Here is a 24,658-nt window from a genome sequence, read left to right as displayed (position 1 = left end):
TTGCATTTGAAGCATGGGCCCGGAGGAGGTTTAGCCCCTGACTTACCCTCTGTAGGAGGACCAGCACTTCGTTTGGGGTTCATGAGAGTGGTGGCTAGGAGCTGGAAGGCTTCCTTCCGGGCCTCAGCCTTGGCCTGATCTCGCCTTTGTTTTTGGATTTGAGTCTCCTCGTCTCTATTATTAAAGACCGTAAAGGTCAGGTTAACGAGGTCTTTTTGAGGGGTTTGTGGACCTGTGTCTATTTTTCCAAGTTTGTGGCGTGTGTCGGGGGCTGATTGGGATATAAAATGGGTATTCAGAAGAAGGGCTCCCTCTGGGGAGGTGGGGTCTAAGGATGTAAATTTATATAAGGCCTCGGTGAGGTGGGAGAGGAGGAGGAGGAGGAGGAGGAGAGCTGGGTTTTCACGAGGGCCTTGAGTGATTTCATTAAGTTTGTCATAATTGACCACAATACCCTCAGTTCCTGCTGCCTCCCTCAGGGGTAGAATGTGGGCGGGAATAGAAGAGGCTGTTGAGGAGGGTGGTCTTTGGGTGGCCCAAGAAGAGCAAGTGTTAGGTGGGAAAAGGCTGTTTTGGAGCTTGCATTCTTGGGATTTGGGCTCTCAGGGGCCGGGGAGAAGGTGGTTGCTGGTTAGTAGGGTCTGGGTTTGGGGAATCTACTGCAGGTGAGGGAGGGGATGTGTAAGGGGGTGGAGGTCGGTGGTTTGCTGGGTCAAAAGTAGATTCAGAATCAGAAGTGTTAGGGGTATGGTGTTTTGTGTGAAGGAGAAAGATCTGATGGGTAGAGCAGGACTGAGAGAGAGGATTGGGATTGAAGGTGAAAAAGGCCTGGACGTAGGGAATCTCTGACCATTTTCCATTGCAGTGACAGCAATTATGTTAAATTATATCTGAAGGTCAGTTCTCAGGGGAGGGTATCGATTCAATTCTTTGATCAGACCTAACTCTATCAAGCCCCTACCATGTGCTTGGCCCTGGGTAATTATTCTTTCAGGTAGATCGAGTGACTGGAGAGAGCTTCTTAAAAAAATCTTCCCCTGCCCTGGCTGGTTGCTAGGTGGTTAGAGCATCGGCCCTCAGATGGAGGAGTCCCAGGTTCAATTCCTGGTCAGGGGCATGTTCCCCAGTCCCAGTGGGGGCACGTGGAGGAGGCAACCAGTCCATGTATCTCTCTCGTGTTGATGTTCCCCCCGCTTCCACTCTCTCTGAAAATCAATGAAAAAAATTGGATGAGGATTTAAAAAAAAGTCTCCTTCCAAACCTCATCAGGAGCCCCCAGCCCCCAGCACCCCTCTCTTAACTCCCAACTCTCCTTGAACAGCCCTACCACCTCTGCACACCTCCGGGTGGGATGCCCCTTCCCTTTTCTTTCATCTAATTCATGGTTTTCAGATTCAAGTGTGCGTCAGTCACCTGGGGGTTTGTGAAAACAGACTGCTAGACCCACCCCCAGCTTCTGATTCAGCAGGTCTAGGGTGGGGCCTGAGACTTTGCATTTCTAACCAGTTCCCACGTGACGCTGCTGCCGCCAGGGATCTGGACTCACACTTGGAGAATCGCTGCTCTAACCTAATGCTATCCCTTCCTCAAGGGCTATTCAGAGCTTTTCTGCAGCTTCCTCCCCCAACCAGCGACCACAGAACTGGCTCCTGCTCTGTCATCGAATGCTGAAACAGCACCTGGGAGTCATGAGAGGGTCGGTCTGCTGGTGCACAAGGCTTTACCTTCTGCTCTTTCTCTCCCTGGCCCCTCACACTCCATCAGGCCCCAAGTCCTGGGAATCTCACCTTAAGTCAATCTCTTTCCCACATCTCACCACCACTGTCTGAGTTCAGGCCTCCCCTTCCCTGGCAGGGTTGTTTCAATGTTGACTCCTGTGCTTGCCCTCCTCCCACTCATCTTTCACACAGCACATCCTCCTTGCTCAGATCATGCTGATCTGTCCAATTTTAGTATGCGCTGCTGAAGGCACCAGGCGGGTACTTGTAACAACCTGTAGATGCCGGGCCTGAGCCAGTGGACAAAACATTCCCACCACTAACGAGCCATTTTGCAAATCTAATCCATTTTGCAAATCTAATCGTGTCCTTTTCTAGTAAAATCCTCCGCTGGCTCCCCAGAACAAAGGGTCGGGTCCCAGCATCCCAGCGTGGCATTCAAAGACCTTTATGACCTGGCGTGGCTCCCTGGTCTCAGTCCCCACCAATTTGCTACTTTCTTGGTCTTTTTCTGATGGCAGCTGGCAGAGACCCCATCCCTGGCCTGGGCACAGCACTGTGTGGCACATGCTGGTGGGGGTCTGCTTAGAGACAAGCTCGTCCAGATCCCTGGCTTGGTTGTAGGTTCCTGAAAGGAGAGATTGCCTGTCATCCCTGTAAGCCCCAGGCCCAATAAATGCCAGCTACCTAATGATGAGTGTCTCCCTCAGGCTCTGCCCCTTCTTCAGGGGAAGACCAGGTCCCTACCTGCCTCAGCAAGGCCACAATGCACCAGGGAACTTCTTTTAGGCACCTGCTCCTGCTGCTGCAACTGGGTGAGTGCTCAGACTTGGGGTGTGGGTGCAGGTGGCCTGGGAGGAGGGGCTGATTGAGAAATGCAAAGGTGGGGGATGGGGAGGAGGTGGGGCAGTGACTGGCTTAAGGTCTGACCTCCTTCTTTTCCACCTAGCTCTGCTCCTAGGAACCACTCTGGGGAGGGAAGTGGTGCTGGCTAAGGCAGGAGGCGAGGTGGACCTGCCCTGCAAAGCTTCCCAGAAGAAGGAGATGCCATTCATCTGGAAAGATCCTCAAAGAATCATGATTCTGAGCACTCACATCCGCACCGGGACTTCAAATTGGCTTAAAGGTAGGGTGGCCCGCTCCCCATTCCAGAAGAAAGCATTATGTATGAATTGAACATCCCTGGTGTCAGAGCTCTGTTCCTAGTAACCTCTGGGATCCCAGAGTGTTCAGGGTGACAAAGACCCAGGTACATGTGTTAGTTTTAAGTGATAATAATAACATTGTTTTTAGGAGTTCTTTTTTTTTTTTAAGTTTTTTTTTATTCTCACCTGAGGATATTAGGATATGTTTTTTATTGATTTTAGAGAGAGAGGGAGAGAAGTGAGAGAGAAGCATCAATGTTAGAGGAATATCAATTTGGTTGCCTCTCTGAGGCCCCCCTGACTGGGGATGAAACCCCCAACCTAGATATGTGCCCTGACCAGGAATCGAACCCACAACCTTTTGGTGTATGGGACGATACTCCAACGAACTGAGACACCTGCCAGGGCTAGTTTTTTGGTGTGTGTGGTTTTTTTTTACAGTGGCCTTCTGTTTATGTCAAGTGATACTGGCTTCCTGTTTATCATCCTATCTAATAAAAGAGTAATATGCAAATTAACCATCACTCAGCTACACCCACAAGCCACGCCCACCAGCCAATCAGAGTGAATATGCAAATAAACCCAACCAAGATGGCTATGGCCACAGAGAGCAGGAGGGAGGCTTGGGTTTCCCCGGCAATGGAGGAAGCCAAGCTTTCCGCCTGCCCTTGCCGGCCTAGGCCTTCACTCAAGGCTACAAAGTTTCAATGATAGGAGATACATAAATCCAAACAGAAATGGCAGCAGCCACGGAGCTGGAAAGAGCAGGAGGCTAGGGTTGCCCCCGGCGATGTAGGAAGCCAAGCTTTCCACACACCCTGGCCGGCCCAGGCCTCCGCTTAAGGCTACAAAGTTTCAATTATAGAGGATACATAAATCCCCCCAAAAAGGGCTGCCCCCATGGAGCAAGCAGAAGGCTTGGCTCCGCTCCAGGCTACAAAGTTTCAATTGTAGAAGATAAATATATCCCAGATACAGGGCCTCCGCTTGGGTCACCAGGGGGCGTGGCCGGCCTGCAAACCACCACAGGCTCCTCACCCAGGCCACCCCACACCCCAAGGGAACCACCACCCTGATCCGGGACACCCTTCAGGGCAAACCAGCTGGCCCCCACCCGTGCACCAGGCCTCTATCCTATCTAATAAAAGAGTAATATGCAGATTGACCATCACTCCAACACACAAGATGGCTGCCCCCATGTGGTCAAAGATCCTGCCCCCATGTGGTCACAAGATGGCCGCCACAAGATGGCCAGCAAGGGAGGGCAGTTGGGAGGGACCAGGCTTGCAAGGGAGGGCAGTTGGGGGCGATCAAGCCTGCAGGGGAGGGCAGTTGGGGGTGACCAGGCCTGCAGGGAAAGGCAGTTAGGAGGGACCCAGGACTGCAGGGGAGAGCAGTTAGGGGTGATCAGGCTGGCAGGGGAGCAGTTAGGCATCAATCAGGCTGGCAGGGGAGTGGTTAGGGGGTGATCAGGCTGGCAGGCAGAAGCAGTTAGGAACAATCAGGAAGGCAGGCAGGCGAGCAGTTGGGAGCCAGCAGTCCTGGATTGTGAGAGGGATGTCCGACTGCCCGTTTAGGGCCGATCCCACTGGGATCAGGTCTAAATGGGCAGTCGGACATCCCTCGAGGGGTCCCAGATTGGAGAGGGTGCAGGCTGGGCTGAGGGACACACACACCCCCGTGCACGAATTTCGTGCACCGGGCCTCTAATAGTGATTTAAGTTCCCTTTTAAATGAATTAATTTAATTTAATTTTTAAAAGTGAATCCATTTTTTTTTAAATATGTATTTCTATTGATTTCAGAGAGGAAGGGAGAGGGAGAGAGAAATAGAAACATCAATGATGAGAGAGAATCATTGATTGATTGCCTCCTGCACACCCCCCACTGGGGATTGAGCCCACAGCCCAGGCACGTGCCCTTGGCTAGAACCGAACCCGGGACCCTTCAGTCCACAGGCTGACGCTCTGAGCCAAACCAGCTAGGGCAAAAGTGAATCCATTTTAAAATGTTACATAAATAGGACAAGTAGATTTGGCCAAAATCATGTATAAGGTATGTGAATGGTTGAAGTCTGGGAAATACGGCTGCAGCCAAGACCGATTTTACTAGAGAGGAAACTGTGGCCCTCGAGAGGAAGCCCCTGCCCTGAGCTATGTACCCAGTGAGGGGCAGAGCTGGGTTGGAGCTTTGGTCCTCCAACTTTCAGCCTGGGCTCTCCTGTGGAAAGCTATCCTCAGCGCTGTCAAACCTGAATTGGCCACAGTGCACAGGAAACCGTGTTTGTGGAAAATGGACATCTCCCGCCCTGGCCCGTGTGCTCAGTGGTCAAGGTGTCCCTCAGTGCACCAAGGGGTCTCGGGTTTGGTTCCGGGTCAAGGGTACATTCATGGGTTGCAGGTTCGATTCCTAGCCCCTGTCGGGGTGCATGGGGAGACAACCAATTGATATGTGTCTCTCACATCTCTCTCTCTCTCTCCCCCTCTCTCTCTCTCCCCTCCTCCTCCTCCTTCTCCCTCCCACCCTCCCTCCCTTCTGCTCTCTCTAAAAATCAATGGAAAAATACCCTCCGATGAGGATTTTATTTATTTATTTATTTATTTATTTATTTATTTATTTAAAAAAATATATTTTATTGATATTTTACAGAGAGGAAGGGAGAGGGATACAGAGTTAGAAACATGGATCAGCTGCCTCCTGCACACCTCCTACTGGGGATGTGCCCGCAACCAAGGTACGTGCCCCTGACTGGAATCGAACCTGGGACCCTTCAGTCCTCAGGCCGAGGCTCTATCCACTGAGCCAAACCGGTTTCGGCCGATGAGGATTTTTTTTTTTTTAATATATTTTATTGATATTTTGCAGAGAGGAAGGGAGAGGGACAGAGAGCCAGAAACATCGATGAGAGAGAAACATCGATCAGCTGCCTCCTGCACACCTCCTACTGGGGATGTGCCCGCAACCAAGGTACATGCCCTTGACCGGAATCGAACCCGGGACCCTTCAGTCCGCAGGCCGACGCTCTATCCACTGAGCCAAACCGGTTTCGGCCCGATGAGGATTTTTAAAAAAGAAAGAAATGAACATCTCCCCTTCCAGTGCAGATGTTCTTGCTGGGCTCTGAGAAACGCGATTCAGGCACCCATATCCACTCTTCAGGTCTGGACATGAAAAAGCTGTTCCCTAAAAACTGACAAAACCCCAACTCCTGATCTCTTTCTGATAAAAACACAAAGCAGAAATCAGCAGATTAACTGTCCTTTGCCTGCCATGTCCTCTCCTCCTTCAAACAGCTACTTCAAGAAGCCCCTACGATCAAACTAACCTTCGTCCTCCCCTGGGCCACGGGCCCATTAGGAACTTACACCCTTGAACAGAGCCCAGAACCACAACTCCCACAAACGCTGCAAGCGATTTTCCCATCCTAGAATTTTATTCTGCTAAATCGCTTGAAATAAACTGACTTTCTGCTAGGACTTTATTTTTATTACTTTTAACGTTAAAATACTAACTTGAAAAAATAATACAGGTACAGGGTAAAATTTTAAAACCATGCAAATGATATACAGTGACAGCAAATATTCCTCCTACTTATGATCCCCAGTTCCTTAGCTCTTTTCCCTGGATAATGCCGGTGGTCTTTCTTGGCATCTAGAAGGGTTCAGGAATCTGGAGAAGGGGCTGCTGTAAATGATTAAAGAGTCCAGAGATGAAACATAATTTTGGAAGCATTTGGGCCGGGGGAGCAGAGGAGCTTGGCTAAAGGAACCAAGTTCTCCTGTCTCTCTGGACCCCTTGCTTTTTATTAATACAAATTGTCCTAAGGCAAGGTAGATATACATATCAAAGGCAAGGTTTAGTATACAGAATCCATTGTCAGATTGGGGGAACTGCCTAAGGCTGTTCAGGTGTTTGGTCAGTAGGAGGCAATAACATGTAGATTGAAATGCCCTCAGCTGTCTGGCAGCAAGCAATCATTTATGCATCCTTTTCAGGTTTGGGAAAATGCCCTCAGCCATCCCAGATGATTCAGCCCTGCTGACATGCTGGAATTAGCTTCCAGCACCTAGAGGCAACTGTTTTAATCACTTTTTATGTTTCCTTCAAGAGATGAACTCTGCATGTAGAAGCCCATATGTATATAGTCCTCTCCCCCACCCCCAAATATATTTTTATTGATTTCAGAGAGGAAGGGAGAGGGAGAGAGAGAGACATAGAAACATCAATGATGCCCAGCTGGCATGGCTCAGTGGTTGAGCATCAACCTATGAATCAGGAGGTCATGGTTCGATTCCCAGGCAGGTACCCTGACCCGGGTTGTGGGCTCGATCCCCCAGTGTGAGGTGTGCAGGAGGCAGCTGATCAATGATTCTCTCTTGTCATTGATGTTTCTATCTCTCGCCCCCTCTCCCTTCCTCACTGAAATCAATAATAAAAATATATTTTTAAAAAACCATGTAACTGTAGTCTTAAAAGACATTTGGGGCATATTTGTTTATGAGGCAGTTATTCTGACTTCTGTGACCAGTGTTAATCCAAGTATGCTCATTTACATGTCTTAAAGAGGGAAGCTAATCAGCACAGTGTGTACATACAAAGTCCATTGTGTTTGTACAATAAAATGATATGATTTTTTAAAATTAGGACTTTCAGAAAAATGAAGTAGATGTATGCATTAGTCTGCTTGGACTGCTATAACAAAATGCCATAGACTTCAAAAAACAGAAATTTATTTTTTCACAGTTGTGGAGGCTGAAAGTCTGAGGTTAAGGTGCCAGCCAGCATGATTGGGTTCTGAAAAGGACTCTCTTCTTGACTTGCAGATGGCGCTTTGCTCTGTCCTCACTTGGTAGAGAGAGAAAGCAAGCTTTCTAGTATCTTCTCTTATAAGGGCACTAATCACATCATGAGGGCCCCATCCTACAACCTCATCTCAATCTAATTATCTCCCAAAGACCCCATCTCCAAATACCATCATATTGAGTGTTAGGGCTTCAACATATGAATTTTGGAGGGACAGTTCAGAACATACTTTTCACTATTGCTCCCAATAAGTATAACAGAAAATCCTGGAAATTATATGTAGAACTAACATAAGAAGATTTTGAAAGTTGCAGAGAAGAGGGCAGACTGGTAGGGACCTCAGGACCTGAGGAACGACATGTGGGAAGTTTTCTTGTTGCCTTATATATCTGAAAAGCTGGTAATCTGAAAACACCAATGGGCACAGACAAAAATAAGCCTCAACAAAAGCCTGTGTTTTCTATACAAAGGACCAGGAAAGGATTAACTTAGAAAGATAAAACACTTTTAGATAATAACTGCTCTACTTCAGTCAAACACCAGAGAAAAACACTGTGGCCCACAAAAAAAATGAAAAGTTCCACATGTATATGCTCAGAAAGATGTCAAGCATATTTTGTTAAGTGGAAAGAGTAAGCTATATATGTAATATGCTCTCATTTTAATTTAAAAATACAATGTGTGTGAATATATGTTTGCATGAGCTAAGAAAAAAGCATGAGGAATCCACAGCAAACTGTATAGTATTAGGAAGCTGGGCCAAAGAAAAGGGAAGTGTTGAGTCTGTATAATTTTCCTAATTCAAATAACTAACTTAAAAAGTAAAGATTAACTTAATGCAACTCTAAAAATGTATATTATGAATAGTTTCCTTTTTAAAAAAAATATATATTTCTTTTATTGATTTCGGAGAGGAAGGGAGATAGAAATAGAAACATCAATGATGAGAGAGAATCATTGATTGGCTGCCTCCTGCACACTCAACACTGGGGATGTGCCCGCAACCAAGGTACATGCCCTTGACCAGAATCGAACCCGGGACCCTTCAGTCCGCAGGCCGACGCTCTATCCACTGAGCCAAACCGGTCAGGGCCCTTTACTTCTTTTAAGTCTTGGTTCAACACTGGTCTCCTCCATGAATTTATCCCAGACCCAACCACACTCAGACCTTTCACACCATCCTGCAATCGCTGTTGCAAAGTATAGGACAGCCTGGACAAGTGGGCCATGATGGGCTCAGAAGAGGAAAAGGAAAGCAAGGAGGAAGAATTCTTTTAGGGAAAGGGGGATACATTTTGAACCAACTGAGTTTTGGGTGATGTCAGGCTAATCTGATAAAATTATTCCCTTGGGCCCCTGGAAATGTAGACCCAGCATTGAAGAGAGAGGTTGGGAATATCAATTGGGGACTCATCTGCAGAGCTGACAGGGGATGCAGTGGAATTTAGAGTATCTATAGAAATGGGAAAGAGGATCCAAGACAGAGTCTGGGGTTACACCTAAATGTGCTTGTCAGAACCAGAGTCCAAAAGGAAGGAAAGAGAATGGTGCTTAGATATGGAGGAATCAAAAGAGGTGAAAAAAGGGGCAGAACTAAAGAAGGCTACTCTTTCAAGAGTTCTGGTAAATTCTGAGAGGAACACAGTAGGATTTCAGAAAAATTGGGGAACTAAACCAATGTGTAGATCCAAGGGAAAGGGCAAATAGGGTAGGAACAACTGAAGGGACAAATGAAAGGGGTGTTGGGTGAGTGATGGAGGGAGGGTCCATGCCCTCAGGGTGCTGGACATGGACAGGGCTGCGCTGTGCCCAGGGCTACAGGTTCCTAGAGAGGATGAGCCTGAGCAGTGGAGAAGGGGGGATGAGGTCTGGAAGAGGAGAGAAGGGAGAATGCACGGCCAACATGGCATCCAGTCTCCCGCACCAAGACCAATATAGGAAGAAGGCCTATGACTGCTCAGGGAGGCAGAGATGGTGCAGAGAGGGTTGAGGATGGGGCTTTATCTTAGTCACCTTCTTCCCACCCCAGCAAATATGCATTCCAAGTAAAAAATGGTGTGTTTGCTACATAAATTTAGCTTCTAAATCCCTCCACAGGAATTCTGGAGCTACCACTGCACAGGGGGGAAATGGTTAGTGAACAAGAACTTCCTCTCGGTGATAGTTGTTAGATACTAAAAGAGGAGACTGGAGGAGACTGCATGTCCATGCCTGAGGAACTAGTACTGCATAGAGTACTAGTACTTCATGATGTACCTAACAGGCCTGAATTTTAATTTCATTCCCCCACTTACTGGAGCCAAAATTCAAATGGTAGAAAAGGGGGCCCAGCCGGAGTGGCTCCGTTGGTTGAGAGTCATCTTGTGCACTAAAAGGTTGCCCATTCGATTCCCAGTCAGGGCACATACCTGGGTTGTGGGTTTGATCTCCCGTGGGGCCTATAAGGAAGGCAACTGATTGATATTTCTCTCTCTCTCTCTCTCTCTGTCTCATCTCTCTCTAAGCATGTTCTCAGGTGAGAATTAATTTTTTTAAAAAGGCACAAAAGGGTTTATAGTGAAAAGCCCACCTCCCACACCTTTCTCAAAGGTATTCACTTCCTATCCCACAGGGGCAACCAAGGTTACCATTTTATTATGCTTACTTCTAGAAATATTTGTTCATATACAAGGTAGATAGATAAAGATAGATAAATCTCCCACTCCTTTTAAAAATATCTATTTTTTATTGATTTCAGAGAGGAAGGGAGAGGGAGAGAGAGATAGAAACATCAATGATGAGAAGGATTGATTGGCTGCCTCCTGCACTCCCCACACTGGGAGTCGAGCCCACAACCCGGGCATGTGCCCTGACCGGAGTCGAACCATGACCTCCTGGTTCATAGGTCAACGCTCAACCACTGAGCCACGCAGCCAGGCTCCCACTCCTTTTTAAACAAATGGTAACCTATTTAATATCTTGCTTTATTCAGTTAATAATGTTTCTTAGATATTATTCCATCTCATTACATAAAGAGCTTCCTCATTCTTCTTTCATAGCAACCCACTGAATGGGTGAACTATAATTTAACCTATCCTTTCTTGGTAGTCATTTAGTTTTGTATATGCACTTGGAATTCTGGTGTATATTATAAATTACTTTCCAAAGAAATTATACTGGTTTATGTTCCTGCCATCATTGTGTAAAGAAGAGTTTGGGCAACTACTTAATCTCTCTGAGCTTCAGTTTCCTTATCTGCAAAATAGGCAGAACAGTACCTATTTGTTGGTTGTTGTGCAGATTATTTGGGATGGTGCATGTAAAGTGTTTGGCATGTAGGAGCTGGTGTTTTCTAAATATGATGTTACTTTATTCTGGATTAGTGAGATATTGTCCTGGTCAGGTAAATGAATGTGCTAGGACCTCCTCGCCAGCCTGGGGTTCTTTGACTAGGACAAGAACAGATTCTGCAGGAAATTAGTAATTCAGATGAGAAGAGTTGTGAGCTCTGCCTTCACCAGGGGTACCGTGTCTCCATAACACCCCAACCTTCTCCCTATGATTTCTACTCCCAGGTTCTTCCAAGATGAATGATCGTGATCGTGTCGAGTCGAAAAAAACCCTGTGGAATCAAGGATCCTTTCCTCTGGTCATCAGGAATCTTGAGATAACAGACTCAGGGATTTATAGCTGTACAGTGGAGAACAAGGCAACAGAAGTGGAACTTGTGGTGTTCAAATGTGAGTAGGGCAGACGGGGGTGCAGACACCTCCAGCCAATCACCCTCCCCTTCCTTCCTATCCCTGCACCCAAACCAGGGCCAAACTAGCTGTCAGTATTTCAATAGTCCAGAGCCAAATGAGACTGACCACCACCTCTCCTCAAACCCTCCTCAAGCCTTGGGTCAGACATGGGGGAGAGGAAAAGACCTAAAGAGAGGGAAGGAGCCAGAGGAAAGAGGGGGGAGACATGGAAAGAGAGGAGAAGGAGGAGGATGGAAGTGGGTAAGAAGAAGAGGGAAGCCCTGCCTAGGGCTGGGGGTGGGCAGCTGGCATTGACTGAGAGAAAGATGTTGAGGCAGGGGTAATGGAGACACTCTTCGTTTCCTGGCTTCTTCCCTTCTCCTTGGGGATAGAGTGTGTGTGACACAGGTGACCTGCTTCCTCCACAGTGAATGCCAGTTTGAATACCCATCATCGCATCCACCGGCTGCAGGGGCAGAGCCTGACCCTGACCTTGGAGAGCCCCTCTGGTAGAAACCCTTCAGTAGAATGGAAAGGTCCAGGGAATAAAGAGCGGAATAGGGGCAAGAGCCTCTCACTGTCCCAGCTGGAGTTGCAGGACAATGGCACCTGGACATGCACCGTCACCCAGGACACACAAAAACTGGTGTTTGAGATAAACATCTTGGTGCTGGGTAAGAGCTGCTCCTCTCTTGCAGACCCGCCCCCTCCCCTCGACCCCCCTCAAAGGCTGACAGACCCTCCCTCTGCTCTCATTGCTCTGCTCCTGGGTCTGGTACTAGAGGACAGAGGGAGGCCAGGGCCCAGCTCCCCTAAAGCTGAAGTCTATCCTAGGGATACTCTGGGCCCTCTCTTCCTCAGGGTGATGGACATGGAGGAAGGAAGGGAGATGGGATGGCAGCAAGTGAGGGGCCCCACAGACCCCTGAAGGAGGCCCAAAGGAGGAGTGTCAAGGACACCTATTTGCTTTGTTGCCTCCACTCCCCACTCACCCACCAATTTGCACATCCACTTACTCACTAAGGGATACTAGCCAGCCCTGAGGAAATGCTACATTCACCTTTAGAATCCTGAGCTAGGCACGGGAGGGTTGGGGTGGGGGGGCCAGAATGCAGGTCTTGTCCTCTGTGGGTGCTTATGTGACACAAGGTGGGGTAGTGTCTGGACTTGGATTCAAATCCTGGCTCTGGCAACCTTGGACAAGTTACTGAACCTCTCCATGCCTTGGATTCTGTAAAATGGGGATGATGCTCACCGTGATGTACCTACCTGGTGGTGTTATGGTAAGAATTAATGCAATGTAAGGCCCTTAGAACAGAGCCTGGCACATAGTAAGCCTATGTAAGTGTTTGCTCTTATCTTGTGAAGGGTGCTAACTTAAGCACCTAAGAAATGCAGGGCAGCCCAGCTCGCTCAGCCGTTAAGTGTCGATCCAGGGGCCAAAAGGTCACGTGCACATGCCCGGTTTGTGGGCTCCATCTCCAGTAGGGGTGCATGCAGGAGGCAGCCGATTGATGATGTTTCTCTTTCATCGATGTTTCTGTCTCTCCAACAATCAATAAAACCATATAAATAAATAAATAAATAAATAAATAAATAAATAAATAAATAAATAAATGAATGCAGGCCAAATACCCTCTGTGCTCCAGGGATCCTAAGGAGGGAGCGGACCCCTCTGGCTGGGCTGTTCTATGAGGGCTTCCAGGGGGAAGAGGAACATGCTGGGGAAGAGAGATGAAAGAGAAGATTAGAGAGGTAGATGGGAATTTAAGGGCCTGAAATGACAACCTGGGTGTTTGGATGCACCTGGTCCCCTTCCATCTTTTTGCTGCCTCCACCACATGCCTACCCCACTTTGTACACCCTCGTCATTCCATCTCCTTCTAACCCAGGTTCTCTCCCTTCCTACCTCCAGCTTTCCAGAAGGTCTCTGACACAGTCTATACAAAAGTGGGGGAGCCCGTGGAGTTCTCCTTCCCACTTACCTTTGAGGATGAAAACCTGGTCGGGGAGCTGAGGTGGCAGGAGGAGGGGACCTCCTCCCTTCAGTCCTGGATCACCTTCTCCTTGGAGAACAGAAAGGTGTCTGTGAAGAAGGTTCGCAAAGACCGGAAGATCCAGCTGAAGGAGACACTGCCGCTCCGCTTCAGCCTGCCCCAGGCCTCGCTTCAGGACGTTGGTTCTGGACACCTGACCCTGAATCTCAGCCAGGGGCAGTTGCATCAGAAAGTGAACCTTGTGGTGATGAGAAGTGAGGAGCGGGGCTGAGAAGGGGAAGACGGGACAGGAGGACAGGAGGTGGAGGGGCCTGACCCAGAGCTTCTTCTAAGGCAGGACAGACCCTCATAGGGATGCCTAAGCCCTGGTTGTCTGATGGGGCTGATGGAGGGCCCACTGGTTTGGGGGCTGATTTTAAACTAAAACTGGAATCCATATATCCTTTCCTGACATCTGTGAGCCAGCCTAGGGCACATTCCACTGAGAATCCTTAAAGGACATATGCTGACAACCAGGGTTCTAGTTCTGTCTCTGTCCCCCCCACCCCCACCATGATGCTGGCTAAGCCCCCTACCTCTGTGTATCTGCTTTCTACTAATGAGGATGACAAAATTTTCTCTGAGTGTACTAGTGATGATGACAATGTCAGGCTCCACGCTGAGTTCTTCACTTCTCTATTTCCTTAATCACCATAACAACTCCACAAGCAATAATGGCTAATACTTGATGCTTCCTACATGCCAAGCCCCATTTAAGAGCTCTACAAGTACTTGTGCATTAATAATTGTCTGGGGCTCAGGTTGCTAAGTAACTTGCTCAGAGACACAGATCATAAGCAGTGGGGCTTGGATTTGAATCCAAGACTGTTCTGTCGGACCTCAAAAGCTGTGTTTTCTCTGTTAAACCTGTATGAAAATGTGCTTTGAGATGCTAAAAGAGGAACTCCCATGTAAAGTGTCCTTTTGGTTGTTCTACTGATTCCCCTTAGAGCATGGAGGTGCCAAGAACCCAGAGGTGCAGGCTCCTAACCTCAGGCTCTTGCCCCTCTACAGTGACTAAGTCCCAGAACCAATTGACCTGTGAGGTGTTGGGGCCCAGCTCCCCCAAGCTGATGCTGAGCTTGAAGCTGGACAACCAGGCTCCAAAGGTCTCAAATCAGCAGAAGCTGGTGCAGATGCTGGACCCTGATGTGGGGATGTGGCATTGTCTACTGACTGACAAGGACAAAGTCCTGCTGGAATCCAGTGTCGAGTGTGAGTGAGGCCTAACCCCAAAACCCTGCCTCCTCAGCTATGGGTCCTTCCCAGGGTTGGCAAAGAAAACCCAGAGTCCCAGCCTCCCAACGCTCCTGAGATAGGTGGGTTATGCGCATGGTGCCCGGACACAGGGGTGATAAGATGAAGTAGGGTATGATCCTGGACCCTAGGTACCCACCTGTAGTCCTGAAAGTTCCCAACTCCCCAAGGTCTGCAGCCCATGAATGGGGCCCACCTGACCAAGAGTCCCCATCCTTGCTCCTTTCCTAACCCAGCCACAAGCACTGGCCCGTGTGTGTGTGTGTGTGTGTGTGTGTGTGTGTGTGTGTGTGTAAGGCACATAGAATGGACCACTGCTCCTAGCTCCCCAGAGTGCCCCGTACTCTTTAAACCTTAAAATCCCTTCCCCAGCCTTTCCCCTCCTGCCTGGTGGCCTGTGAGAGCCCAGAGGATCCTGCCCCAGTCTCCCAGCCCCAGCATCAGACTCAAGTATGGATGGGCAGCCAGGCCTTCCTCAGGCCTCCAGGGTGCGGTGCCCAGAGGGAAGGTAATGAGCTGAACACACCTCTCTTCTCTCTTGCAGTTTTGCACCAAGAGTTAACCCAGGCCTGGCCAAAGCTTCTGGCCATTGTGCTGGGGGCAGTAGGCGGCTTTCTGATTTTCACTGGGTTCTGCATCTTCTGCTGTGTCAAATGCTGGCACCGAAGGGTGAGTGAACCTCCTCAGACCCTGATACCCCTCCCCCCCAACACACACACATAGCAACTAGGATGTCCTGTCTATGTGACCTGCTTCTGCTCTGCTTCTCTCTGCCCACCATCGAGTTCCCTTATTGCAGACTGGGCTCTGTCCCAGATCCCAGGGAGGGAGAGGCAGGAAGGAGCAGAGAGTCAACTCTGGGACAGATGGCCTCAGCCACAGTATCTGCTTCTCCTCTCCCAGCTTTCCCCACTCCCCCCTCCAAGGGGCACCTCCCTTCTGGAGGCCTGGGACCCTCACTACTCCTCTCCTTCTTCCTGGACAGCGCCAGGCAGAGCGGACATCTCAGATCAAGAGACTCCTCAGTGAGAAGAAGACCTGCCAATGCCCCCAGTAAGGAACTTGGCGGGGGCGGGGGGAGGATGAAGAGGGGGTGAGAATGGGGGGACTAGGGGGAGAGGAGGAGGGGGAGGAGGGATGCAGATGAGGAGATGGGGGCTAAGGGAGGTGGTGGAGGGGAGAGAAGGGTACAGAGGGATGGCTGAGGAGGTAGGAAGCAGGCAGAAGGTGGAGGGAGGATGTGGCCCAGAGGTCATTACCAAACTGGAAGAGAAGAGGGGCCATGGAGGTCCTAGAACTCAAAGGAGTTGGGGAGGAAGAGCCTTGCTCCTCTTATGCTTTTTTCCTCCAGCCGGTTCCAGAAGACATGCAATCTCATTTGAGGCACTGGGCCAGGGGGAGCTTCCCGCTTGCAGCCTCCCCAGCTGTCTACCCTGTGTTTCCTGTTGGACTCCTGGGCCTGCGGACCAGATGAATGTAGCAGATCCCAGCGCCTTTGCCATCTCCTGCTCTCCTTGTCCACAGCTGGCCATTGGGTCTCCTCCTCCAGAGGCTTACTCACACCACCGCTCCCCCATTCCCTCTTCTGTTGAACCCTAGCCCCTCTTTGATTATTTCTTTTCAACTCTGTCCCTCACGGCCCACTTGGATCCTAGGGGAGCACTCAGGACCAGCCCTGCCTGGCCTGGAGTGTGAGGCTGGGTGACTGAAGCACAAAGCACAGGACTGTCATCTTACAGGAAAGAACCTTGGGACCAGAGAAGGCAGGGAGTAGGCCAAGGTCACACAGCCCATCAAGGACAGGTCCAGATCTCAACGCTCCACTGTTCCATTCTGACACACACCCATGTCCGCAGCTCACACTTGTGCACTGACACAATTCCTTATCACTCAAGCAGCACACTCAGTTTATAAATCAGTTTCACATCCTTTATATATTTAAACCTTATGAAAATCCTACAAGGCCCTAGCCGGTTTGGCTCAGTGGATAGAATGTCGACTAAAGGGTCCCAGGTTTGATTCCAGCCAAAGGCACATGTCTGGGTTGTGGGCTCAATCCCTGATGGGGGGCGTGCAGGGGACCGCCGATCAATGGTTTTCTCTCATCATTGTGTTTCTACCTCTCTCTCCATCTCCCTTCCTCTCTGAAATCAATAAAGAAATATATTAAAAAAAAAGAAAAAGAAAATCCTACAGGGCTGGTAGTGACAGGATCAAGATTAGCATCTACGGTTTACAGACCAGAAATAGAATTCACAGAGGTCATATTGATTGCCCAAGGTTGTAAGTGCTGGGGTCCAGACTGGCCCAGACTGCTTGACTCCTAGTTCTATGGCTGTTTCTTGAACACAGAACAAATACCGCACATATCTCTGCAGCTGGCTAGTCACAGATGCTCAGTGTGCACCTTAGGATTCACAGGAGCACCTCGGGGAGGGCCTGCCTCAGAGAGGTCAGAACATGGAGGAGGGCCTTCCTGCCTAAAATCCTTCATCACCTGCTGGAGGCAGAATCCTGTTACCAGAGGACAAAGCCTTCAGCTCTCCTAATCAGAGCGCAGGCTGGGAGCAGAGTACCCAGTGACCCACCATGTACCCTGTGCAGAACCTTCTGGAAGGTGAGCCTTGCGGGGTGGGGGGGGGGGCAGGCACTGGGAAGAGTGAACCCACTGAGAGGACTTCCTGGGAAGGGTGATAGTGCTGGGCTTCAGTCCCCCTGCCTTACATGGCTCAGCTCCTTCATCCTCCTGCCCCAAACCATTCAGGGTACAGGAGAATTAAGGTTACACGTATTCTTCCTCTTAATTCAGTTCTATCAGGATCCCTAGCCTGCTCTGCCTCTCCTTCCATTCTTTTCTCACCATCTCCCCCAGTCCCTATGCCCTTTCCTTTTCCCTTCCCTTCCAGCCTGCCTCTTCCAAGAAGCACACCTAGTTGCTGCCAGAGCTCCCATTGCTTGCTTTGTATTCCTGCCCATTCCCCATCCCTACCTCCCTGAGGGGACAGAAAAATACAGTAAACTTACTACAAAGAAGATGCTCTTCTTCGTGTGTGTGGGTGTGTGTGTGTGTGTGTGTGTGTGTGTGTGTGTGTGAGAGAGAGAGAGAGAGAGAGATATGAACTCTGGGGACCCAGAATCTTCTGATCTGTGGGGTCAGACCCAGAGCAGAGGTTGGCAGGCTTGCCCCGTAAGAGATGAGGTTTCTCCCGGCAGGCACAAATTATTTGGAGACTGGTTACCCACCTACCCACCCTCAACGGGGCCTGCACATGTGTGTGAGGCTAAGACTTTGTAGTCACGCGTGTGCCTTGGATGCACTGAGGGGGAGAGTCTGCGGGGGGGGGGGGTGCGTTCCTTCCACACATGCATGTGTGTGTGGTGGAGAGCAAGGACCATGAGAAACTGGAATGTGTGCCTGCAAATTGTGTGTATCCCACAAGGCGTGTGAGCTTGTGTTCCAGGAGGGGTGTGTGTGTGTGTGTCTCCCTGCATCCCTTTAGACCTGTGCACCCCCACCCCACGAGCAGCCCAGCTTCAGCACCACCACCCCTCACTGCCCACAGCCCCCAGCACATGCCCGCTGAGCTGCAGCCCTCTCAGGGATACAGTGACACACGGTGACACACGCTTCCTCCTCCCGGAACAGCCAGCTCCTCAGTCCCCGAACACCACCAGCTGCCTCTTGGAGCTGGTTTTCATGTTGAAACCGGGATGGGGTGGGGGTAGGACACGAACCGTTTCACCAATGAAGTCGGTTCCCCTCCATCCTCCTCGCCCCCTCCCTCCCGGCGCCTTCCTCGCCCCTCCTCCAGCAAGTCACCACCGTCCAGTTCCCCGCCCTACACTTGTTCCCCTTCCCCGGAAAACCTTTCCTTCGGTCCTCAACGTGGGGCTCCCTGGCTGGAGGACTCAGGGACACTGGGGCTGGGGGAGCCCCCAGGGGCAGAGACCAGTGCGCGGCCGGCTGAGCAGAGAGGCTGGGACCAGGGGAGGAGGAAGGCCAGGAGGGGGTGGGGGAGGGAGGAGGGCGGGCGGGCGGGAGCAGGCGGGCCGCGGGAGCCCGGCGAGCGGTGCTGGGAGTGCGGTCTCCATGGCAGTGCTGGGCGCAGCCGGAGGTAAGCCGACCCCTGCCCCGTCCCCCGCGGTCTCCTCCCCTCTCTCCCCCGCCCCCCAGCAGCTTCCTCTCCCCTCCGGCCCGCCCCTCCTCCCCAGCCACCTGCTGTTTCTGCCCTGGAGAACCTGGTGGGCGGCAGGAGGGAGGAGCCGCGGTGACCTTACCCCTTCACCCCAAAGGGCGAGGGGCCCGTATCCCCCCCCTGGAGTCCCCGGATCTCCCGTCCCACCTTCCTTGGATTTTTCTCTGCCCTTCACCTCCCTCTCTGTCCTTCAGATCCTTCCTGTTTTCCTCCCTCTCTGACTTCCCATCTCTTTTCTTCCTGAGCCCACCGGCTGGGCCTGGGCGGGCGTGGGTGGGTAGGGGTCCGAGGTTGTCAGAGAGGAAAATGGGGGAGGCGCTCCTGACCAATTCTCCCCACCTCCCTCTGGCTGGCCATTGCCATAGCAACTAGGGTGTACTGGGCTCCAGAGAGAAGACAAAGGTTGGGTGGACTAGGACCTCTTGAGGAGGGCAAGGGTCTGAGGTTCTTCCATAGAAATGGACCCTCCCACTGCTGTGCCCCCTTTTCCTCCCATTTACCCCAAAGCCATTATGCCCAACCTTCCTGCCTCCACTCTGTTTGGGGTTGCACCTGATTTCCTCTTAGCCCCCTCCCCAGGGCTTACTGAAGCTCAGCGTTCAGCGTCATGAAATTCAGAACTATCCTCCCTCCCATCAGAAGGAAACTGAGGCTGGGGCAGGGGAGGAAAGACTCAGTGTCTGCTGGAGGGAATCAACACCTTAGCACATTGAGCTTTTCCTCCCAGCCTCTGCATTCCCTGTTGCCTCTCTCCCTCCATCCAGCCCTCCCTCCTCCAGCCTCCTCTCCAGGGGTCTCTGGGCTTTTCCTTCTATTTTCAGATACTATCACTTTGCCCCTCCTTTCTCTTCTGCTGAAACTCTCCTCCTTCCCCCTAGTTCCCCCTCTTTCCATTTCTGGATGCGTCTGATGTCAGTGGTTTCCCCGCCTTCAGGTTCCCTAGGCCCCCCTCGGTCCCAGCCTCTTTTCTCCCATCTTCCCAGACTCCTGGTGAGCTGGAGGGTGATCATGCAGACGTGGGGAAATGGGGCTGAGCACCAAGACCATGGGCCCAGGAGCCTGGATGGTGGGGGTGGGGGCTGTAACACCATATCCCAGTTTACCATGAACCCTCAGGAAGTCATGCATCTGCCATCAGCATCTCTGAAGAGAGACTCTGAGGCATGAAGATAGTGGTTGAGTAGTACTGAGCAGGGGATATGAGAAGAAGGAACCAGAGAGTGCCAGAGGGAGGAAAAGGGGCTGAAAAGGGGTGGGACACAGGAGGTCAGAATACCTTCTTTTCTGGAGGTCTGGAAACAGGGCTCTTATCTGTGCGGGGTGGTTGAACAGCTATCTGATTTAAGACAGGAGAGTGATCCCTAGAAATCAGGCATTTCTATGGTTGCAAGAGAAGGGGAGCACAAGAAGCCAGTTGGGGACCAACCTGGGCCTTATCTTTGCCCTCCCCCCTTCCACATTGCATTTCTCCCTTGCAGTTTGTGCAGGTGGCTGAGCCTCACCCCTACACCCCTTGGGGCATCCAGAAGATCCCCGACTGGTCAAGAACCAGAGGAAGAAGAGATCTGCAAGTCTGGGCAAGGGGGCCAGAGCTCCCCAGGCAACCTCATAGTTGGCAAAGCAGCCAGCTTGCCTCCCCATTAAACCACAGGGTTACTTCAGGAAGGGCCCCACTCAGTATGGAGGTTGAGGACCACTTCTGCTGAGCCCCAGTCTCTTCCCCTGCCCTCCACACCTGACCTTAGCTGGGTCAGTTATGCAATGCTGAGCATTAGGGTGGGCCGAGGGACTGCCTGCCCCACTACAGGGCAAGGACTGTGGGCATCATGGCGGTGTGTGTGAGTGGGGCTCCTGGGTGAGACCTAGCCCCCACCCCCAGGAGTTCAAAGGGGGTGGGGGGCTGAGAACAGGATGGCTCGGGGCGGGGCAGGGGCAGAAGAAGCCTCCCTGCGCTCAAATGCGTTGTCCTGGCTGGCCTGTGGGCTCCTGGCCCTGCTGGCCAACGCCTGGATAATCCTCAGCATCTCTGCCAAGCAGCAGAAGCACAAGCCACTGGAGTTGCTGCTCTGCTTCCTGGCGGGCACACACATACTCATGGCGGCAGTGCCCCTCACCACCTTCGCTGTGGTGCAGCTCAGGCGCCAGGCTTCCTCTGACTATGACTGGAATGAAAGCATCTGCAAGGTCTTTGTGTCCACCTACTACACACTGGCCCTGGCCACCTGCTTCACAGTTGCCTCACTCTCCTACCATCGCATGTGGATGGTGCGTTGGCCTGTCAACTACCGCCTCAGCAATGCCAAGAAGCAGGCGCTGCATGCTGTCATGGGCATCTGGATGGTCAGCTTCATCCTCTCCACACTGCCCTCCATTGGCTGGCACAACAACGGTGAGCGCTACTACGCCCGAGGCTGCCAGTTCATAGTCTCCAAGATTGGCCTCGGCTTTGGCGTCTGCTTCAGCCTCTTGCTACTTGGGGGCATTGTCATGGGGTTGGTCTGTGTGGCCATTACCTTCTACCAGACGCTGTGGGCCAGGCCCCGGAGGGCAAGGCAGGCCCGGAGAGCAGGGGGTGTTGGTGGGGCCAAGGGCAGTGGGCCAGGGGGCTTGGTTACACGGCCAGCCTTTGAGGTGCCAGCCATTGTGGTGGAAGATGCCCAAGGGAAGCGGCGGTCCTCGCTGGATGGCTCCGAATCGGCCAAGACATCCCTGCAGGTCACCAACTTGGTCAGCGCCATCGTCTTTCTCTATGACTCACTCACAGGGGTGCCCATCTTGGTGAGATTGGGGTCCCCCCTGTTCTCCCCAAACCAGCCCCAGCACGATTACCTGACCTCCAACACCATCATCCATCTTCCTCTCCTCTATCCATCCCCACTCCATCATCCATCTCTATCATCCATCTTCCAGTTCCCATTACCCCCAGCTCCATCATGTTTTCCAGTTCCCACTACTGAACTCCATCATCCATTCATCCTTCAGTCCCACTACCTATCCTCCTGCTCCATCATCTGTCCTGAGGCCCCACTATTCAGCCCCCCCAGACCTATTATCCAGCAGCTGAGCTCCATTTTCCATTCCCTAATTCTTTCTGGATATAACAGGGTCTCTGAATACTCCTGGGTGGAAACCCCAGAGAGCTCACCCCATCACCCCAACCTTTTGCATCCCCATCTGATCCCTACTCCTGAATGTTTCTCTGTCTTCAGGTTTCCTGTACCACCACCTCTGCTCCTCTCCCTCTGGACCCAGGGCTTTGCTCTGGAACTCTCCCCTGACCTTCCTCCAAGTCAGTCCCTTCCCCTCTATTCATTCCGTCTCCACCTCCAGCTTTGCTTCTGTCACGATCCGGTGTGACCCCGGCCATCCCTTCCTGACTTCTTTCCCACCAGCTGCACTAGGATATCGGATCTGGGGTGAAGTGGGCCCGCTAGGCTCTGGGCCCTGACCCGGCGCGGTTCCCCATCCTCCCACCAGGTGGTGAGCTTCTTCTCTCTGAAGTCGGACTCGGCTCCCCCGTGGATGGTGCTGGCTGTGCTGTGGTGCTCCATGGCACAGACGCTGCTGCTGCCCTCCTTCATCTGGTCCTGCGAGCGCTACCGCGCGGACGTGCGCACGGTGTGGGAGCAGTGCGTGGCTATCATGTCCGAGGAGGATGGCGAAGACGGTCAGAAGAGGGAAGAGGGACAGGGCTTTTTTCCTGGGCGTCAGCTCCCTTTTCTGCTCCTTTCTACCAGTTCTTCTCTGTGCGGGGACGGGCTGCCTGGAGTGCCCCCTGCTGGACGGAATCTGCCCTGCCCCTGGGCTGACTCCACGCTCCCCTTTCCCCAACCATACGCCATGACCACAGCCGCCGCTTCGTTTTGCACTAAGGGCTCCCTCCAAGGGGCGTCGGTTCCCCTCTGGAAGCCCACCTATCCAGCTGTGCCTCCGCGGGGCAGAGGGCCTGAGAAACAGCCCAGAGCCCTAACCACCGTAAAGGAAGGGTGTGGAACTAAAGGGAGGCTAAGCTTCCTAAAAGGGACCCCAGCTATAGGGACAGCTTTTTTTTTTTTTTGGGGGGGGGGGTAACGCTTGTTTCAATAAGCATGTGTATATGTTTGACGCACTAGGGATTCAGCATTGAACCAATCTGAACCATTCAGCAACAAACCAATCTCATTTTCCTCTTGGAGCTTACATAGTAGTGGGAACAGAGAGATTCTCTGGGGAACTTACAAAAGGGGGTGGGAGATTTTCAAGGGGAGCGGGGCATTCCTTGCCTGTAACCATTCTGCCCCTTTCTTTCCTAGATGGGGGCTGTGATGACTATGCAGATGGCCGAGTGTGCAAAGTTCGATTTGATGCTAATGGGGCCACAGGACCAGGGGACCCCACCCAGGTGAAGTTGCTGCCTGGGAGGCACATGCTCTTTCCCCCTCTTGAGAGGGTCCACTACTTACAGGTATGGGACTAGGGAATATACCTCCTATTCTGGGTGTCCCCTAATTACTTTCCTCCAGTCTCTGTTATTCACCCCCAACCCCCCATTCCCTAGCCCTGGTCTGCAGGGCGCAAAAAAGAGTAGGGGAAAGAAAGGTATGGCAAGAGAAGCCCCCACTTCAGACCTCTCAGAGCCAGGTTTGCCCATCAGAGGATGTTTTCCGTGGTTTTTTTTTGGGGGGGTAGAGCCATCTTGCAGAGCCCCCACTTTGGCCCCTTCAGCACCTCTGGGTCTACTTGCCCTCTCCCCAGGTCCCTCTGTCCCGCCGTCTGTCCCACGATGAGACCAATATCTTCTCTACTCCTCGGGCACCGGGTTCCTTCCTGCACAAGTGGTCATCCTCTGACGACATCCGGATCCTCCCAGCCCACAGCCATGCTCTGGGAGGCCCTCCTGCGTACCTGGGACAAAGACAAAGGCTAGAGGATGAGGAGGACGAGGAGGAGGCTGAAGGTGGAGGGCTAGCCAGCCTTCGACAATTCCTGGAGGGTGGCATTCTGGGGTCAGGTGGGGGACCCCCACAGGGGCCTGGCTTCTTCCGGGAGGAGATCACCACCTTCATTGATGAGACACCTTTGCCTTCTCCAACTGCCTCTCCTCCCTGGCCTAGGCCACTGGGCCTCTCACCCCGCCGACTCTCCCTTGGGTCCCCTGATAATAGAGCCATTGGACTTCCTTTGGGGCTGAGTGCGGGGAGACGCTGCTCCCTGACAGGAGGTGAGGAGAGTGGAAGAGCTTGGGGAGGCTCCTGGGGTCCAGGTAACCCCATCTTTCCCCAGCTGACCTTGTGAGCCCAAGTGGGCCTGTTGGACTCAGAGGAGGGGGCCTGGGTAGGTAACGCCTCCTCCTGGCCCTGAGCCTAGGGCAGCTGCCTCCAGACTCCAGGGAGATGGGCACTGGATCTGGGGTCCTGGGGCCCCTGCTGTCTCCCATCCAAGTAACCAGATGCCCTACTCACCTTCTATCACCCCTAGTAAAATGTATTAAAGTCTGAAGTGTTACCATGGAAACCTCTGTGTGCAGTGTACTATGGTGGCAAAGGGTATGGCCAGTGGCTTGCGGGGTGGAGTGGCTTATAGAGGACAAAATAGAACAGGGGGAGCGGACAGAGGCACAAATACCCTTGGAGAAAGACAAACAAATTTAAACATGCAAACATACACAGAGAAGGGCTTATAAGAGCATCTCATGCTGGGGGGGGGGGGCATGGGGAGTCACTGGTTTGGGGTGTGAAGGATCTTTGTTCAGATCTGTGGAGGTGTTTTAGAGTATGACCCTGTCCTCTATGCTTCTTTCCCC

At 51.8% G+C, this 24,658-nt stretch overlaps 2 protein-coding genes across 5 annotated transcripts; both read left to right on the top strand.

Moving 5' to 3' along the window:
* Positions 1 to 2,285: 2,285 nt before the first annotated feature.
* Positions 2,286 to 16,918, top strand: CD4 (CD4 molecule; the record flags this gene model as incomplete). Its single annotated transcript, XM_080660253.1, is given in 11 exon segments — positions 2,286 to 2,291; positions 2,429 to 2,450; positions 2,453 to 2,533; positions 2,668 to 2,844; positions 11,220 to 11,384; positions 11,816 to 12,061; positions 13,303 to 13,638; positions 14,438 to 14,638; positions 15,225 to 15,349; positions 15,584 to 15,733; positions 16,032 to 16,918. Coding segments are annotated over 10 exon segments (1,485 nt in total). The 3' UTR covers positions 15,710 to 15,733; positions 16,032 to 16,918.
* A 1,791-nt stretch (positions 16,919 to 18,709) lies between these two features.
* Positions 18,710 to 24,367, top strand: GPR162 (G protein-coupled receptor 162). Of its 4 annotated transcripts, none has more exons than XM_080660282.1 (5): positions 18,710 to 18,795; positions 20,355 to 21,265; positions 22,354 to 22,543; positions 23,169 to 23,320; positions 23,611 to 24,367. In XM_080660282.1, the coding sequence occupies exons 2-5, from the start codon at positions 21,035 to 21,037 to the stop codon at positions 24,148 to 24,150; spliced, it is 1,113 nt and encodes a 370-aa protein (XP_080516408.1). In that variant the 5' UTR covers positions 18,710 to 18,795; positions 20,355 to 21,034; the 3' UTR covers positions 24,151 to 24,367. The 4 variants fall into 4 exon arrangements, with proteins under 4 accessions (XP_080516408.1, XP_080516405.1, XP_080516406.1 ...); XM_080660279.1 differs by having other exon boundaries at positions 20,355 to 21,654; XM_080660280.1 differs by having other exon boundaries at positions 20,355 to 21,654; positions 23,169 to 23,257; positions 23,611 to 24,366.
* Positions 24,368 to 24,658: the final 291 nt, after the last annotated feature.

The sequence above is a fragment of the Plecotus auritus genome (genome assembly GCF_963455305.1).
Source record: "Plecotus auritus genome assembly, chromosome: 3".
Classification (NCBI taxonomy): Eukaryota; Metazoa; Chordata; class Mammalia; order Chiroptera; family Vespertilionidae; genus Plecotus; species Plecotus auritus.
This window is presented reverse-complemented; position numbering and strand designations above follow the sequence as displayed.

Excerpts from the sequence above, each read along its gene's own strand:
- GPR162 (XM_080660279.1), top strand. The coding sequence starts at position 20,788 with ATGGCTCGGGGCGGGGCAGGGGCAGAAGAAGCCTCCCTGCGCTCAAAT. Across the intron at positions 21,655-22,353 it reads TCACAGGGGTGCCCATCTTG|GTGGTGAGCTTCTTCTCTCT; the intron begins GTGAGATTGGGG and ends TCCTCCCACCAG. Across the intron at positions 23,321-23,610 it reads AGAGGGTCCACTACTTACAG|GTCCCTCTGTCCCGCCGTCT; the intron begins GTATGGGACTAG and ends CCCTCTCCCCAG.